Here is a 17,975-nt window from a genome sequence, read left to right on the forward strand (position 1 = left end):
CCCTGAAATTCAGCTGAAAACACTGTTTATGGATGGAAAATACTGTTTACTCTCCTGTAAATTTCTCCAGATTCATCCAGATTCCTCTAAATTCCTCCAAATTTCCTACAAATATGCAAGTAGAGACAGCACACAGTTTTAGCATTAAGTTGCCCAGGTATACACGTTCCGATTCCTTTTCTGAGAAATATAAAAATTCTGTGGGTGACTTTGAGTGATGTGGTTCTCATTCCCTGCATTCGTCGTTTCACTTTAGTACTCACTGCGGATGCAGGATCGCCGGGTAATAATGCACCATGATTGATGATTCTTACTAATTTGGTGCACTTTAGCACTCGATTGAGCTAGCTCTTGCTGCTCCAGATTCTTAATTTGCGGGTACTGATGATTCCTGTATACAAGTGGTTAGCATAAAATGATTCTTATACACCCCGTATTTCAAATTATAGATCATTTTGACTTTTCTACGTATATAGTTTTTTGTTATACACTTAGACATATGGTGTGGCTAGATTAAAAAAAATTTATATATATCTAGACATGTCAAAATAACCTATAAATTGAAACGGAGGAAGTCCTGTATATATATAAAAAAATGAATCATGAGAAGTTAGTATATTAAGCTTCTGGCCTTTCTAGTTCTTTTTTTTTTTTGACTGAACTTCTCTAGTTCATTTTAGATAATCACAATTCACAAAATTACCATATAATCACTTCATTATTAAAAAAAAGTTTGATAGAGCTCTTCCCTAGGTTCAGTTCAAAAACAGCTCTGGAAGTTCTATGATTCTATCTACATAAAAAAAACAAGCACATATGAGTAGTTAGCATCTTGCTGGAAAAAAATATATGGGGTTGCTATTTTCTAGGCAACTGAAAAACCATCCAACGACCATATACTAGATACTACGGCTCTGTTTGGTTGGCTTTTGCATGTTGCCAAGCCAGGGATGCGGCGTACCACAGAAATTAAGGCCGTTGTTTGCTTCTCGCCGGAGGTATGGCGTGCCTGTTCGTTTGGCTGTGGCTTGTCGTAAACGATCGTAAATTTTCAATCGGAATAGTATTTTTCTCTCATACAAACCAGCCAGCAGTACTTCTTCACGAACCAGCAACGATACGAACCAGCCAACCGAACAGACCGTTTGTTTATTAGCCGGCATGCATGTACAAAACTGAAGCGAAGCTCGCCAAATGTCTAGCGCCGTATTTGCTCGCCACAATTTTGGCGGAGCCAGACTTGTACTGTGGCACATTGGGGTAAAGAACCAAACAGAGCCTACATCTTTGTTCTAAAACAATCTAAAACTATAGCATAGTCATAGGTCAACGTTTCTCAAATTGATCAAATTTATAATAAGAAAACTACAAGTATTTATGATAACAATTCCTATTTGGAGTTATATATGTTATTTGGTTAAATTTAGAACCGCTTAACTAAGGATAAAGTTAGAATTATATTTTTTTGGACGGGTCGGAGGTATCGTACATGTACAACAGAGTATACATCGTTCGTCTATATTCGTTATTCTTCTCCCTTTTGCTTTGCCGCTGCTGTCTTCGTTCCCACACCAAACATTGTCCCACCATTTCTCGGAAGCACATCGCACGCATTTTTTTTATGCAGGTCAGTGGAACCGAAACCACATATGTTACACCATAGGAAACGTGCACACCAAGTACACATGTTCATACATAGTATATTCAGGCCGGTCGGTAGCTTCCGGCCAAGATTCAGTAAAAGAAAAAGAAAGAGCTTAAAGAACAATTCACTCACCACTAGTACTACTCATGCGTTTGAATCATTCAGACGAACATGAAACATATATATATATTAATATTAAAGCATGGGCGGTATATAGGGACAGTAGTTAGTAGCAATTGACACAGTGTGCAATTTTTTTTTGTTGACCTTGCATTGCTACCATGCAGGCCATCTTGTTTTCACCATGTATACCTTCCTTGCATCGCTTGGATTCCCCACTGCACCTATCAAACACGGCGAGGACTCCACCAAGGCGACCCTCTTTCACACCTGCTATTTGTCATTGCTATCGACCCACTACAAAAAAATCATGGACCATGCGACGGAAGAAGGATACTTAACAAAATTCAGGGGGAAACACACTGTCATATGGACATCCATGCATGCGGACGACACGGCAATTTTCGTAAAGCCATATAAGGAGGATGTCACTGTGCTTGCTGAAATTCTCACCAAGTTCGGTGATGTGACTGGGCTAAAACAAATGTTCAGAAGTCATCTGTCATTCCCATAAGATGTCAAGGTGTCAACCTGGGCAAGGTCCTAAGCAATTTCCCAGCAAGACGAGCTCGCTTCCCAACAAAATACCTTGGCCTACCTCTAACAAGCACCAGATTGCGAAGGATTGATTTCCAACCTCTTGTTGACAAAGCCGTGAGCAAGCTTACTGTTTGGAATAGCAAGAATATTAACCATGCAGGAAGGTCCACCTGAGTCAAAGCAGTACTCACCTCCCAAGCCGTGTACTGCCTCAGATCTCTAAGAGCTTCTAAAGCCACGTTGAAAGAAATTGATAACCTTAGAAAGAGCTTCCTCTGGGCGAATGGAGGCCAGCGCAGGCGGAGGCGGACGGTGGAGCGGCAGGGCCACGAAAGCGACAGAGCTAGGGTTTGGCTAGCTGCAACAGCGGGGTCCACACCGGCAAGGTAGGACCCCCTGCCGTGGCAGGGTGGCCCGTACTGAGCCGGATCCGCCTTGCGGGAGACGCCGCTGTGCAGGCGCAGGCCGGTGGTGGCCGCGGCCGCGGCCGTCAGCGCGATTGGGACGGAGAGGGAGAGCGGGAGGGAGCGAACGAGAGCGAGAGGGAGCGGCGAAGAGAGAGGAAGAAAGGGGGAGAAGCCGGGAAGGGAAATCGGAAGCCGCTGTATATATTCAGTGGGTTGCCTCCGAAGTAAAAGCCGGACAACAGCAAAGGGAAGCACGAAGAAGAGAAGAAGCAGGCCCAGAATCCGCTCCCGGCAAAATCCGTTTCAAGCAACGGTGGCCATCCGATGGAAGATCCGACGGACGAGGGAATTGCGGGCGACGTGGCCACCATGAGAGTTGGCCAAAGCAAACTGGCATAATGAGAGTAGATTCCATGCACCAACCAAGGATGCATGCACACGGTTATTTATCTATTTCGAAATCCATGCACTAATCCTGGTTGTTGGAACCACACACTTCTTCGCAACTCCACCACCACACTAGTTAGAGCAAATTTAATAAGCTTGGCTATCAGTCAAGCCAAGTATAGCAACATATTAGTATAATAGGCAAACCATACAGTAATCTAGTCTCTTTTTCGGTTCCGAATATCATTTCATTGTATGTGTAGGACCCACTCACTCTTCCCACCCCTTCCTTTATCTCCTCCCCAAGCTGTTCCAGCTCTCCGGTTGAACTCTTCCAAGCTTGTCATCGCCCCCTTGCTCCTCCCTTCCATATGCATGTCGGGGCAATCCGCCGCCCATCTGGGCCATGCCTGTAGCCCCACCAAGATTTGAACTCTAGTAAGTAATAAGTGAAGTCTCAAATATCTATACTAGCTGGCAACATTATTTTTCCCAAATTAGAAAAAAATCACATAACATCAAAAAATCATAGAAAACGACTAAACGAGCCTGAGGCAGAACAAAACCTTGTCAAGAGACGAACCTCAATCGCCAAATGTATAATCTAGTTCAGACACTAATCTATGTAACCTTAGATATGAATGCAACAGAATACAAAGGGCATCTCAGTTTCTTAGTGAAATTTTTGTATTTTGGTCCCTTTTAAAAACATTTTTTACAAAAAGACCTATGTCAAAACGTTTGCTGAAAATAGACCATTTTTAGGTGTCTTAGAACATGACGCCAAGGTATGAGGGTCAGCGTCGACTGACACGACGCCGAGGTCTTGCCACGTCACGGACGACCCCGGTCGACGGCGACACGGTGGCGCATGGGGCCCACTACGTCGGCGTCGTGTCAGCCGACGCCACAGGCCTAAATTCGGCGCTGTGGGGAGTCACGCCGAGCTCTTGGCACCATCCGGCGCGCGGCCCAGGCGGCCCAACAACGCTTCGTGGGCCAAGAGGTCGGCGTGCGATCAGATGACGCCGAGACGCTAACCTCGGCGTGGCCCGACTCAACGCCGAGGTTCGGTCAAAACCCCACCCCACGCATCACGATTCATGAGATCAGAGAAGCATGCATGCAGCTCGATCGGTTTCATTCCACTAGTGATGGAGACATGGCATGTTCGTCTGCGGGTGCCGGGAGACCATTCAGAGCGGCAGAGACGATGCTACCGGAGGTAGTGCATGCCCGCTGCCTAGCCTGTTGCGGGATTGCGGCAAGCCGAGGTAATGTCTCAGCGTCATAGGTCATGGCGCTGATCTCTAAATTTAACCTAACACCCTAGTTTTATCGTGAGATGGATATATAAAATACACCCTAGTTTTACCGTGAGATGGATATACAAAATAGACCAAAATGCAAAAATTTCACAGTTTCTTGTGGAAACTTTGGGCTCGTTTGGTTCGCGCCTTGCCAGTCTGCTAGGCATCCAAAATCAGACGCATGGGCCAGGTAGCTCCGGGGCTCCGGGGAGGAAGCCAAACAGGCCCTTGTATCTTCTCGTCCCGTGTACAACAATATCCACACAACTGAATACGATCCACGAAAAAGAATCAATATTTTACTGCATGTTAATGAAGATTTTAACGTCCACAAGTACAACTCAATGCACTGTCAAGACATATCTTATATGAAGATCTTAATAAAACTAATATGATTTTGTGCATTTTTCTATGAACTCAATCAAGGTTAGAGATGTGTGAACTATAACTTTGAACGGAGGGTAAGTATATGTCTTTTTGCTTGGCGTGCATCACAATTCGCAGCATCTCATCATCCCCACACCCTAGTCAAGAAAATATGTGCCATGCATATATACCACTTTCAGGTCTTGGTTCTCCACTCGCTTTGGAGAATGCATGCAGATGCAGTCAACCGAGTCAAGAATTTCATACTGCTACACATGCGAAATTGGCGCGCACTTCTACAATACCCAGCCGCCCAGCCACCAACCCAAGTATCCAGTCTCCAACCTCCCCCGACCCCCGCGGCCGTGGACGGCTTCTTCAGCCCTTCCTATATATATAAACCTCGCAGGAGCCACCATCCCAACCCCACATCACAGCAGAGCAGCGGAACAAGAGAGAAAGGCAGACGCGCCAGGAAGCTAAGCACTCACGCACCGCAGCAACAGCTAGCTAGCTCTAGCTAGGGCAAACAATACAATCCACCGTCGTCGTCAGGCAAGAGCCGCGGGGTATTAATTAGCCGAGCGATGGCAATGGTGGAGTTGCTGACGACGGAGCTGGTTGTCCCGGCCGAGGCGACGCCGGCGGGCGCCGTCTGGCTGTCCAACCTCGACCTGGCGGCGCGCCGCGGGTACACGCCCACGGTCTACTTCTACCGAACGAACAACAAGCCGGAGTTCTTCGAGGCCGACGCCGTCAAGGACAGCCTCGCCCGGGCGCTGGTGGCGTTCTACCCGCTGGCCGGCCGCCTCGGGCTCGACGCCGCCACCGGGCGCGTCCAGATCGACTGCACGGGCGAGGGCGCGGTGTTCGTGACGGCGCGGTCGGAGTACACGCTGGACGATCTGCTGAACGAGTTCGTGCCGTGCGACGAGATGCGGGACCTGCTGGTACCCGCCACGCCCGCGCCGAACCCGCCGTGCCCGCTGCTGTTCGCGCAGGTCACCCGCCTGCGCTGCGGCGGCGTCGTGCTCGGCCTCGCCCTGCACCACTCGGTCGTGGACGCCAGGAGCGCCGCGCACTTCGTGGAGACGTGGGCGAGCATCGCCCGCGGCGGTGGCGGCGACGCGCCCCTGCCGCCCTGCTTCGACCACAGGCTGCTGAGCGCGCGTCCCCCGGCGACGCGCGCGGTGTTGTACGACCACCCGGAGTACAAGCCCGAGCCGGCCCCGGAGCACGCGGTGGCCGCGGGTTCCGCCTACGCGAGCGCCATGATCACGCTGAGCAAGTCGCAGGTAACGGCGCTCAAGGCGCGGTGCGCAGGCGCGTCCACGTTCCGTGCCGTGGTGGCGCTGGTGTGGCAGTGCGCGTGCCGCGCGCGGTCGCTCCCGGCCGACGCCGAGACGCGGCTCTTCTCCATGGTGGACATGCGCGCGCGCCTGGCGCCGCCGCTGCCCCCTGGCTACTTCGGCAACGCGGTGATCCGGACGTCGGCGCTGGCCACGGTCGGGGAGGTGGTGGGGAACCCCGTGGGGTACGCGGCGCGGCGCGCGCTGGCGGCGACGAGCCAGGGCGACGACTACGCGCGGTCGCTGGTGGACTACCTGGAGGGCGTGGACGCCATGAACCTGCCCCGAAGCGGCATCTCGCGCGCGCACCTCCGCGCCATCAGCTGGATGGGGATGTCGCTGCACGACTCCGACTTCGGGTGGGGCGCGCCCGTGTTCATGGGCCCCGCCCTCATGTACTACAGCGGGTTCGTGTACGTGATGCAGGCGCCCGGGAAGGAGGGCGCCGTCGCGCTCGCGCTGTCGCTGGAGCCCGAGAGCATGCCCGAGTTCAGGAAGGTGTTCGCGGAGGAGGTGGCTCGTCTCCACACGATATGATGATGATGAAGATAGCACGCCTACGTAACCGAGGGGTTGGTAGGAGCCTAGGAGGTGTATGTGTAGTTGTGTACAGTACACACCTGCCTGACCAGCAGACACCTACCGTAGTCGTCTCTATTACTCAGGTGACTTGTCGGTCGTCGTGTTGGTTGCACAGAGAGTAATTATCATAAGCTCGATCATGTCACATCATCACGTTTTGATGTGGAATGAATCAAAGCATGTAAAGCATGTATTTGTTTGTTATTAATTTGCAGCAAAAAGTTGATCAACCCTGTCAAGTGACTCCTTTCGGTATCTTAGCAGCAAGTCATTGAGAAGTTGAGAAGAACTTAGCTTCGTCAATAACGAAAACGTAGAATATTTCCCAGCAGCATCCGGATCGGACCGAACGTCAAAAAAGTTGTTGGGATACAAATCTAGGGCCCATTCATTTGAACTTATCAGCCGTATCGTTTCAGCAAAATAATAGTATTTTTCTTTCACAACAAATCAGCATCAGCATCAGCCGTTTTCCAACGAGCCGAGCAGAGCCCTGACCAGTCCCCACTATCTACCACCTGCCTACCGGAAGCAGCAGGGAGTTGCGATCCGTTAGCTAGTGGCGCATCCGCAGACGTAAACAAAGCATTCCAAGCAGGCAGTAGGGATCCTTTTTCCTACATTCCACGGTGACCATGCATGGGATCGATCATCGATCCGTGGAAATTAACCCCAATTAACCGGTTGACCATTGACTCGAGACGACGGCGGCGGCGGCAGCATGTGCAGTTGGTGGGCGCCAGCCGCCAGCTCATGGTGACGATCGGTTGATGCATGCAACCACGCATGGCGAGGCGTTCAGCAACCTCTCCGTCGTCGACAGTGTGGACTGGTCAAAAAATTTCAACCCCGGCCCGTTTCCTGCTGCTACCTGCCTCCGTTTCTGAAATTTCGCTCTCGATCCTACCCTGCCCAACAGCAACAATCATCGGCAGTCATGGTCATATGTAATTAACGCACGTGTGGTACTTGTGAACGAAGCTCCATCTCCGTTCAAAGATAGATGGCCGATGTGATGTCAGCGTCATGGGACGATCTTTCCTCGTACGTGGTGCGTGTAGGTTCGTTCTCTCCGGACCGGAATTAATGGTCGCCGGCGGCCGGCCTGCTGCTCATCGTAGTGCGGTCAGAGTTTTTGTTCCCATCATGCAGAAAGGTCGCTCGCTGAGTCCATCACCGTACCACCTCAGGAGTGAGGTCATCAGCTAACCCTAGAGTGAGGTGCTAAGAGCACTTATCAAAGTGTACTATAGCTACAAATGCATTTATTTCGGGAAAAAAATCAAATACTATAAGTCTATAAGTGCACTTACTTTGAAATGGAGGGAGTATATATGAAGGATTAGTTTTTTTATAGTGTGTGCATGTTAGTACTGGATTTTTGAAAAAAAAACAATATAATGTTCTATTTGGATCCACCCAACTAAAGCTTAGGTAGCTAACATTTTAAAGTTTAACTTTAGTCACCTAAAAATTCTCCCAGCTAAATTTTAACTGGGGTGTTTGAATCCTCCGGCTAATAAACTCAACAAAACTTTAGTTAGACCGTTTGGATCCCTAACAACTAAATTTAGCTAGCTAAGTTTAGTGAGTGGATCCAAACAAGCCCTAATTATACTCACACATGGAAGCCTCAACTAATCTTTTATATTGCATTTGTAGTCCTGAGGGGATGTGTAAATCAAATGCCAGCCCACTATAAGTGCTGGCCCACACAAGGCCTGTTTGAAGAGGGTTTCCCAAAACAAAGTACAAATTATCTGAGGAAAAAAAACAAGAACTTAGCCAAGGGAAGCCACTCAAAGCCCAAAACATGATCAAGAGGTACTCTCATCTTGGTAAGATCTCGTTTAGTCGATTAGCACCCGATGTGTACCAAAGTCTAGTTTCATCTCTTTATTTTTCTGATGATGAGAACATGTGGTGGGCTAAACTTCCTCTAAAAAAAAAATCTTGTCTTTAGCTGTTTCCACTGCTTCCATGAAACAAGCAATATGAACGATCTAACCGCCTTTAACTGGCATCCTAACTTCTGAACCCAGTAACCTACCATGCGCCACCACTGAGACAACCAAAGCAAAATTATCCCACTGCTATGTGCTTGGAAAGCGCCCATTGGTCCATGATTGAACATCATCCCAGATCCCCTTTGTGCACATGCAGTGTGCAAGGGGACTGGAAACTACGAGTTTCCCTACGGTTTTTATTGTTCCCTACAGTTTTCTATTAGTCCTAGGGAATTATCCATCTCCCTAGGGTTTCATTCAAAAACGTAGGGAATCCTGTATTTTCCTAGGACCTGCGTAATTTCGTCGGGAGCAGAAAGATGAGTGGTCCTTCAGCAAGCCATGCCATCGCCAACATGGAACCTTTCCCTAGCAGGTGGATAGAAAATCCTAGGGAATCAAATCACAATCCTAATAATCTCTACGGCGCCACTTTCTCCCGCCGCCGCCCAATGTTCAGTTGCCTCCATCTACGCCTGAAGCCAGCACAATTCCACAACAAAAAAACGAAAAAGAAAAGAAAGAAAGAACGCTCGTATTTTCTTCTCCCGTCGAAGCACGCGAGCCGCCCGGCCGCCCCAGCGCCCCGCCGCCTGTCTGCCCAGCGCCTAGCCGGCCAGCCGCCCCCGGCGGCCGCACGTCTTCCCCAAGTCACCGCCCTTCCTTCCCCAAGCCGCCGCCCTTCATCCCCGACCCAAGTCGCCGCCCTTCCTTCCCCAGGCCAGCGCCCTTCCTCCCCAAGCCGCCGCCCTCCGCAAGCCACTATCCGCCCTTGCTAAGCCGCCGCCTTTCCCATTCTCGATCTGCTGCTGCCTCCCATTCCCTCCCTCCATGTCCTGTTCCTTAGATCCGGGGAAGCAAATGATGGATTGACAGAGGATGTAAGGTATGTTCTTAGGATTCCTAGTACATTCTTGTGTGGACAGCAATAAGAGGATTGACAAACAATTGATAGGGATGTATTATTTTCAGGTCGTCCCATTTCGTAGTCGAGGCACCCTTCTACTGCTTGATCTTGCCTGAAGCTCTGTTGTGAAGGAAGTCACCACATGTTCACATCTGCATAGGAGGGCAAGGGAGCCTGACTTTCAGTTGTGCACAAAAAGAGGGAAAGGGACCACCACATCTGTAGAAAGAAGGCTTCACGGTCTGCTTGTCGCTCCTGAACAAAGGGTTTCAGGTGAGAAGGAAATTTTCCTTTTCTTGGTTCTTTTTGTATTGTTAATTAAGTCAAAACAGAATTGGCATGTCTAAATTAATTTGTACGCTAATATGATTATAAAAGCTTGTGCATGAAAAATTTAGGCAACTGAGATGAAAAAAGATGGTATGTTTGAAAATGGCTTGCCCATTATCTACACATGCCGCACTATTTGAGCCTGACTGAATCCTGCAACCTACAGCCTACTCCATTGTCATTTGGCAATAATATTTGAGCACCCATGCAACTAACTTGACCCTTTACTCACAGTATCAAGGCTATGAAACTGCATTTCTTACACAAAAATATTCATGCCGGAGAATATTTATATTTAAGTGCATAAATCCTTTTTGTAGTATTGCATTGCTGGCAGCTAAAACTATTTGTTATTTCACTACATTTTGACACTATTGCAAGTAAATAGCGTCATGCAAATGCATTAATTGGTGGCACTGGAAAATGAGTGCAGCTACTCATTGCTTACATAGTTACATATATGAAGCAATGCCTCTAAACAGAAAAGTGATACAAAGATCACTTGTAAAATTAAATCTGGGGATATTTTTGCAACATCTAAACAGAAAATGAGTGCAGCTGTCTCTCTTTGTAAAACGACACAACAAAGCTACTAATGGAAGCACATGTATAACTCATCTGATGCAGTCTAGAAATTTACTTAGTGTTTTCTGCAGTTTGGCATCTCCCTAGTTTAGTTACAAGTAATCAGTATATGTTCTATATAAACTTGTTTGCCTATTAGTATTAGAAGACATGCACTAAATTATGTGAACAATTACTTGCAAATTTTCTGTTTCAGTTCATTGTCACAACAATAGCCATGTCGATAGAAGACCTTAGTTGGATGTATGAAGGCTGGAATGACAATGGTTGTCATTCCTTCGATTGGGTGCGAAATACAAATGCTTTCCTAGACCAGGCTTTCAGTTCTGTTTCTAATTCTGAAAAACTTGGAGTAGTTTGTCCGTGTTCAGATTGTCGCAATAGAGTTAGACGTAGAAGAGCCGTCATGAGCATGCATTTGTGCAAAAGAGGATTTATGCCTGGCTATACTATATGGACTGAACATGGTCAACAACATATTAGTCAGCCTACAATGGAGTATGCGTATGATACTACTGATGGTTTAGATCAAATGTTAGCTGATTTCGGTGATGCAATGCATACAGATAGTGTAGAAGACGAACCAACAGCAGATGCTAAGGCATTCTATGCCTTGTTAGCAGCTTCAAAAGAGCCGCTCCATAGCTACACTAGTGTTGCACTGCTAACAGCTGTAGCATGCTTGATGGCAGTTAAGTCACAATACAATCTCCCTATAGAATGCATTAATAAATTATTGGATTTGTTTGGTGATGTTCTTCCTGAGAACCATAAGATGCCAAAAACTTTGTATGAGTGCCAGTGTCTTCTTCGTGGTTTAAAAATGCCTTACATCAAGATAGATGCTTGCACAAACAATTGCATGATATACTACAAACAGGATGAGAACAAGGATAAGTGTGATTTCTGCGGGGAGAGTAGATATGTAGTTACTGAACAAGCACACCAAGGGCATAAACGAAAACCAATACCACGTAAGGTTCTACGCTATCTCCCACTCATACCAAGGTTGTAGCGGTTGTTCATGGAGCCAAACACTACAAAGCACATGCGGTGGCACAAGGAGGGTAGACGTGCCAACCCAAATGTTATGGTGCATCCTTCTCATGCTGAGGCATGGACACATTTCAATACGTCTTGCCCAGAGTTTGCAATAGAACCGAGGAACGTTTAGATTGCTATGGCAACAGATGGCTTCAACCCATTTGGCTATGGAAAAGCTCAATATTCTTGCTGGCCAGTTTTTTCAATTCCTCTGAACTTACCTCTAGCTCTTTGTATGAAGGAGGAGAATATATTTCTTAGTTTAGTGATTCCTGGACCGGAGCATCCTGGCAAGAATATGAATGTCTTCATGCGGCCACTTGTTGATGAGATCAAGGAAGCTTGGGCAGGAGTTCTCACCTATGATAGCTTCTCAAAGCAAAATTTTCAAATGAGGGTTGCATATCATACTTCCATCCATGACTATCCTAAATTGGGTATGTTCTCTGGATGGTCAACACATGGTGGCTTGGCCTGTTTTGATTGTATGGCAGATGTGGACAACGCTTGGCTACCAAATGGGCACAAGTATAGTTGGTTTGATTGCCATAGAAAGTTCCTGACAGCTGACCATAGTTTCAGGGACTAGAAGAATGCATTTAGGAAGGGCGTAGGAGTGTATGACATGCCTCCACATCGGTTAACAGGGGTAGAGGTGCTAGCATACATGAATGAAGTCAAAGAGGGATCTTTTGAAGGTTATGGTACTACCCATAATTGGACTCACATCCCATTTCTGTGGGAATTGCCATATTTCCCTCTACTTATGCATCTGCATCACATTGATGCTATGCATACTGAAAAAATGTACACATGGATGTATGGAGTTGAGAGGTATACATTTAGGACTTCTGTTTTTTTACCATTTGGCTATTATATTCAAAGAACTAATAGTAACTAAAAACTCCTGTAGGTTGTTAAAAAGGTGAGGGCAAAAGTCTATAACAAGGCTCATGTTGAAGCATCAATTGTGGAAGGATGCCTTGTTGAGGAGATCACTCACTTAACATCATTATACTTACCTGACCTCGTATCTAGCTCCCGAAATTGGCCACAACGTTATGCTCATAATGCTGATCCATCTTATTCTACCCTTAGTTTGTTCCAAGTGCGTGGATGGAAAAGTGGTAGAGGAACAACAAGGTTTCTAACCGTTGAAGAGTATAAGGCAGCAATGATTTATATCTTCACAAACTTGACTGAAATGGATGAATATGTTCAGTGAGTACACCAATTTAATAAACCAGCTAATAACATTTATCATTACAATAATTCATGCTTTTGTGTCCCATAGAAAATTTGAATGAGAACAATGGAGCCATGCAAGACCACCAAGCCAAAGACAATTAGACAACTTAAGGATTAATGGGGCTGGCCCTAGAAAACTAGATTTGCTTGAATGGTTTAGAAACATGGTACTAGTTAATTGACCAATTTCTATGTAGATACAGTCATGTAAAATCTGGATACACTTTAATTTTTAATTTTAACATTGCAGTGTGACATGGATGCAAGCATACATAGTGAATTGCGTCATTTATCACATGGATGTGGCCTCAAAGTCAAGTCATATGATATTTATGAAGTTAATGGGTACAGATTTAGATCTGAAAAGTATGAAAAATCTAGAGGGAACCTAACTACCACCAACACAAGGGTGCTTGCTGTTGGTGCTGATGATGGAAGCAACACTGAGCTTGAGTATTACGGTATTATCAAAGACATTATTGAGTTAAAGTTTGACGGTGGTAGTGGTTTCAGCCTTGTTTTATTTGAGTGTCATTGGTTCCATCCAACTAATGGAGTGAGGCACTTCGATAGACTTGCACTAGTAAAAGTTGCCCATGAATTATGTAATCCAGCAAATGAACCTTTTGTTCTTGCTAGCCAAGTGAAGCAGGTTTATTATCTTCCATATCCATGTAAATCTGATCTGAACCTCAATGGGTGGTGGGTTGCATACAAGGTCAGCCCTGTTGTGAACTTGTCCATTCGTTCAATGGATGAGTACAATGATGAAGACCCACCATGTATAGATACCTTCCAGGAAGATGGTCTAGAGGGAGAATTTGTCGTAGACATTGGAATAGGTTTAGATAATATCACAATAAGTGATGGTTTTGATGAGATTAATGATCCAAATGAAATTTCTATGCTGGTAAAACAACGACATAGTGTGACTAGAGAGAATGAACCTCCAATTGAAGTGCAAGTAGAATGTAATCCAGAATATTTTGTTGATTTCACACAAGCGGAATACCCTGATCCTGATGACTTTTAGGGGGAGTAATGATTAGGAAGTGCTCTTTGCATATTTTGTTGATTTCACATTATTCTTCATTATTTTATATATGTTTCATTACCATTTCTATAGTGCTATTTGTAACATATGTTTCATATATGCAGTGATGACACTCTCACATCGTGGGACACGAAGTCATTCTACCACCGGTTCTGTTACTAGACAGAACACGACTTCAAGTCATAATGAACCTGCTGAACCTTCTACAGCAAGTGAGCAAAGTCAAGGACACTTGCGAGGATGTGCAGATCTTCCCCCCCAACTATCCCCAATGAGCAAGATCACCCATTGATTGAGCCACAAGGAAAATCGTGAGTTTATCAAATTTACATTGTGATTTTCATGCAAATATGCACTCATACGACATGTTAATTGAATTGTTCATTAATATATATAGGCACTGGGCTGGAGGGGAGGGAAGGACTCCAACAAGTGTGTTGACATGTCTACTAAAAAACTATCATCCTGGTTTGGTTGAGTACAAAGACAAGATTGTGGTTGCATCAACATGGAAGCATTATGAAGCATCAACATGGAAGCATTATGAAGCATCAACAGCTACGATCGAAAGTGCAACAGTTTCTTTCCTTCCACAGGCACCAGGTGACAAGCAACACTAGCGAGTCGAAGCTCCTCCTGAGGGCCTGCGGCAGTGTAGCTCTACCCAGCAGCCACCAGTCGAGTAGGGTAGATGTCTGCTGAGGCCCTGCGGCGAGGGAGCCCATGGCAAGCCGCAATCGGGACCATACCTCACGAACGTAGACACATGAGCACAAGAGGTGGTCCGTTGTTTCGTCGAGCTGATCACACAAGGCGTAGACCGCGTCCATCTAGAGGCCATGCCATTTCCTGCGCTCAGCCGTCCATAGGCGACCATGCAAAGCCAGCCAGAAGAAGAACTTCACCTTCGGAGGGACAGCTGCGCTCCAAAGCTCCTTGGCGCCCGCCATGCACGTCTAGCCAACGAAATAAGCCCTGTACACCGAGCGAACAGAGTACTGGCCATCAATCGACCAACGCTAGACGAAGCGATCAGATTCCAAGGGTCGCAGCTGAACATTCTGAAGCCTCGCCCAGAGGTGAACGTACTTGTAGAGTACTGAGGCAGTTGGAGCACCGGTGATGTCGCGCACCCAACGGCGATCAGTCAGGGCGATTCTTTGACACGAAGGGAAGATGTCCTATTTTGGCCATCCACGAGAATGAAGCCGGTTTGCCATCCATAAGCAATTTTGGATTTTTTAGGATCAGCAATTTTGGATTGTTAGCTAAGCAAAGAACTTTTAATTCAAGGCCCCACGTTTTTCATATAAGTTACTTTCTGCGTTCCAAATGCTATGGCTATGAGTACTACAGACGGGTTGATGAGAGGAATGGAAGTGATTGACACGGGAACTCCTCTAAGTGTTCCGGTCAGTGGAGCTACTCTCGGACGAATTTTTAACGTTCTTTGGGAGCCTATTGACAATTTAGGTCCTGTGGATACTAGTGCAACATTTCCTAGTAGATCTGTGCTTGCCTTTATCGAGTTAGATACGAAATTATGTATCTTTGAAACATATATTAAGGTGGTCGATCTTTTAGCTCCCTATCGACCTGGAGGATTCGCTTTGACCAAAAAGTTAAAACTGACTTATAATTTGGAAGAGTCTAATTCAATGTTTGTCGAGCCTATGAATTGGGCCAAATAGGCTGACCGGGCTGAATATTCTCCCGAAGCATTGAACTTCCAAATTATGTTGTCTTGCATATCAGGATTCCACCCTATTATTTTTCACACAAATCGACGAACTCGCCGAGGTCTGAACTGAGGTAACGGAGGAAGTGAGGTTTAGGTGAGTGACAAAAATATGGGACTGATGAAATTTATAAGTATGCGTTCTATTTATTTGTCATATATATATGAAAACCAATATAAACATTCATATATAGTCATGCATGAAGCATCCAAAGACTGCACAGCCTAGAGCTGGACAGTCTCGTTCACATGCATGTCATGTATGTAGTAGCACATGCCATGGACGTTCGTAATAACCTGGCGTGGCATGGATCAACAGCAATATATACGCAGTTCCGCGCGCGCGCGCGCACACACACATGACGTTCCACGTACGTCACGTCTATATAATAACCATGGACACGCGTGACACGTGGACGTTCCACGCATGCAACCATGCACTAGCGGCTAGCTGCTACTCGGAGCTAGTATATGCATGTATGCACTACAGCACCTCCAGGCTGGCGAGCTCCTCGGCGAACACCTTTCTGAACTCCGGCATGGTCTCCGGTTCCAGCGACAGCACGAGCGCGAGGGCACCCTCCTTCTCGGCCGCGTTCATGACGTACACGAAGCCGCTGTAGTACATGAGCGCGGGCCCCATGAACGCCGGCGCGCCCCACCCGAAGTCGGCCTTGTACAGCGACATGCCCACCCAGCTGATGGCGCGGAGGTGCGCGCGCGAGATGCCGCTCCGGGGCAGGTTCATGGCGTCCACGCCCTCCAGGTAGTCCACCAGCGACCGCGCGTAGTCGTCGCCCTGGCTCGTCGCCGCCAGCGCGCACCGCGCCGCGTACCCGATGGGGTTGCCCACCAACTCGCCGGCCGTGGCGGATACCGACGTGCGCACCACCGCGTTGCCGAAGTACCCCGGCGGGAGCGGCGGGTCCAGGCGCGACCGCATGTCGATCATGGAGTAGAGCCGCGTCTCGGCCTCGGGCGGCAGCGCCCGCGCGCGGCACACGCACTGCCACACCAGCGCCACCACGGCGCGGAATGTCGACGCCCCCGGGCACCGCGCCCTCAGCGCGCCCACCTGCGCCTTGCTCATGACGATGATGGCGCTCGCGTAGTCGTCGGACGCGCCGGCGCCGGCGTCCACCACCGCCGGCTCAGGCTCCGGCTTGTACTCCGGGTGGTCGTACAGCACCGCGCGCGCCGGGCCCGGGCGCGCGGCGAGCAGCCTGTAGTCGAAGCACGGCGGCACGGGAGCGTTCGCGTTCGCGTCGGCGTCGTCCCCGCGCGCGATGCTCGCCCACGTCTCGAGGAAGTGCGCGGCGCCCCGCGCGTCGCACACGGAGTGGTGCATGGACAGCGCGAGCACGACGCCGCCGCAGCGCAGGTACGTGACCTGCACGAACAGCAGCGCGCACGGCGGGTTCGGCGCGGGCGTCGGGGGCACCAGCAGGTCCCGCATCTGGCGGCACGGCACGAACTCGCGCATCAGCTCGTCCAGCGCGTAGTCGCACCGCGCCGTCACGAACACCGCGCCCTCGCCGGTGCAGTCCACCTGGACGCGCCCGGTGGCGCCGTCGACCCCGAACCGCCCAGCGAGCGGGTAGAACGCGACCAGCGCCCTGGCGAGGCTGCCCTTGACGACGTCCGCCGCGAAGAACCCCGGGTCACCGTTGGGCCGGAAGAAGTAGACCGTGGGCGTGTACCCGCGGCGCGCGGCGAGGTCCAGGTTGGACAGCCAGATGCTGCCCGCCGGAGTCTCCTCGGCCGGGACGACCACCTCCGACGTCAGCACCTTCACCGTCGGCGCCATTGCCTCGTAACAAGCTCTCAGGCGTGGTGCTGAGCAGCTGGTGAGTGACGATGGTTGCTCGGTGGTTTAAATAGAGGTGTACTTGTACCTTGTATAGTAAGGGAGACGGTTGGAGAGTGAATGCCAGGACTGACCGACTGAGGAAAGCGTGGGTGGTATAGTACACTCCGTTGCTGTCGATTGTTGACAACGACGTCTGAAGCCTGCAGGGGCTGGTCTGTTTGGTTACTACATGTCTTCCTAAAATTTCTGTCACATTGAATATTTGGACATAAGCATAAAATATTAAATATAGACTAATTATGAAATTAATTGCATAACTTGCGACTAATTTACGAGACGGATCTTTTAAGCCTAATTAGTCCATGATTTGACAACATGGTGCTACAGTAAACATTCGCTAATGACAGATTAGTTAGGCTTAAAAAATTCATCTCGGAAATTAGCCTCCATCTATGTAATTGGTTTTATAATTAATCTATATTTAATGCTCCTTATTAACATCTAAACATTCGATATGACATAAATTTTAGGAACGATTAAAAAACCA

At 48.1% G+C, this 17,975-nt stretch overlaps 2 protein-coding genes across 2 annotated transcripts; one reads left to right on the plus strand and one right to left on the minus strand.

The window, feature by feature from the left end:
• Positions 1-5,199: 5,199 nt before the first annotated feature.
• On the plus strand, positions 5,200-6,886 carry LOC136522403 (hydroxycinnamoyltransferase 4-like). Its single transcript, XM_066516228.1, has one exon. It carries the CDS (start codon positions 5,363-5,365, stop codon positions 6,659-6,661), a length of 1,299 nt encoding a protein of 432 aa, XP_066372325.1. The 5' UTR covers positions 5,200-5,362; the 3' UTR covers positions 6,662-6,886.
• An 8,878-nt stretch (positions 6,887-15,764) lies between these two features.
• On the minus strand, positions 15,765-17,440 carry LOC136522591 (hydroxycinnamoyltransferase 4-like). The gene has a single exon (XM_066516396.1). It carries the CDS (start codon positions 17,423-17,425, stop codon positions 16,103-16,105), a length of 1,323 nt encoding a protein of 440 aa, XP_066372493.1. The 5' UTR covers positions 17,426-17,440; the 3' UTR covers positions 15,765-16,102.
• Positions 17,441-17,975: the final 535 nt, after the last annotated feature.

The sequence above is a fragment of the Miscanthus floridulus genome, chromosome 18 (genome assembly GCF_019320115.1).
Source record: "Miscanthus floridulus cultivar M001 chromosome 18, ASM1932011v1, whole genome shotgun sequence".
In the NCBI taxonomy this organism is placed as follows: Eukaryota; Viridiplantae; Streptophyta; class Magnoliopsida; order Poales; family Poaceae; genus Miscanthus; species Miscanthus floridulus.

Coding starts and splice junctions, on each gene's coding strand:
- LOC136522591 (XM_066516396.1), bottom strand. CDS start 17,425: ATGGCGCCGACGGTGAAGGTGCTGACGTCGGAGGTGGTCGTCCCGGCC.
- LOC136522403 (XM_066516228.1), top strand. CDS start 5,363: ATGGCAATGGTGGAGTTGCTGACGACGGAGCTGGTTGTCCCGGCCGAG.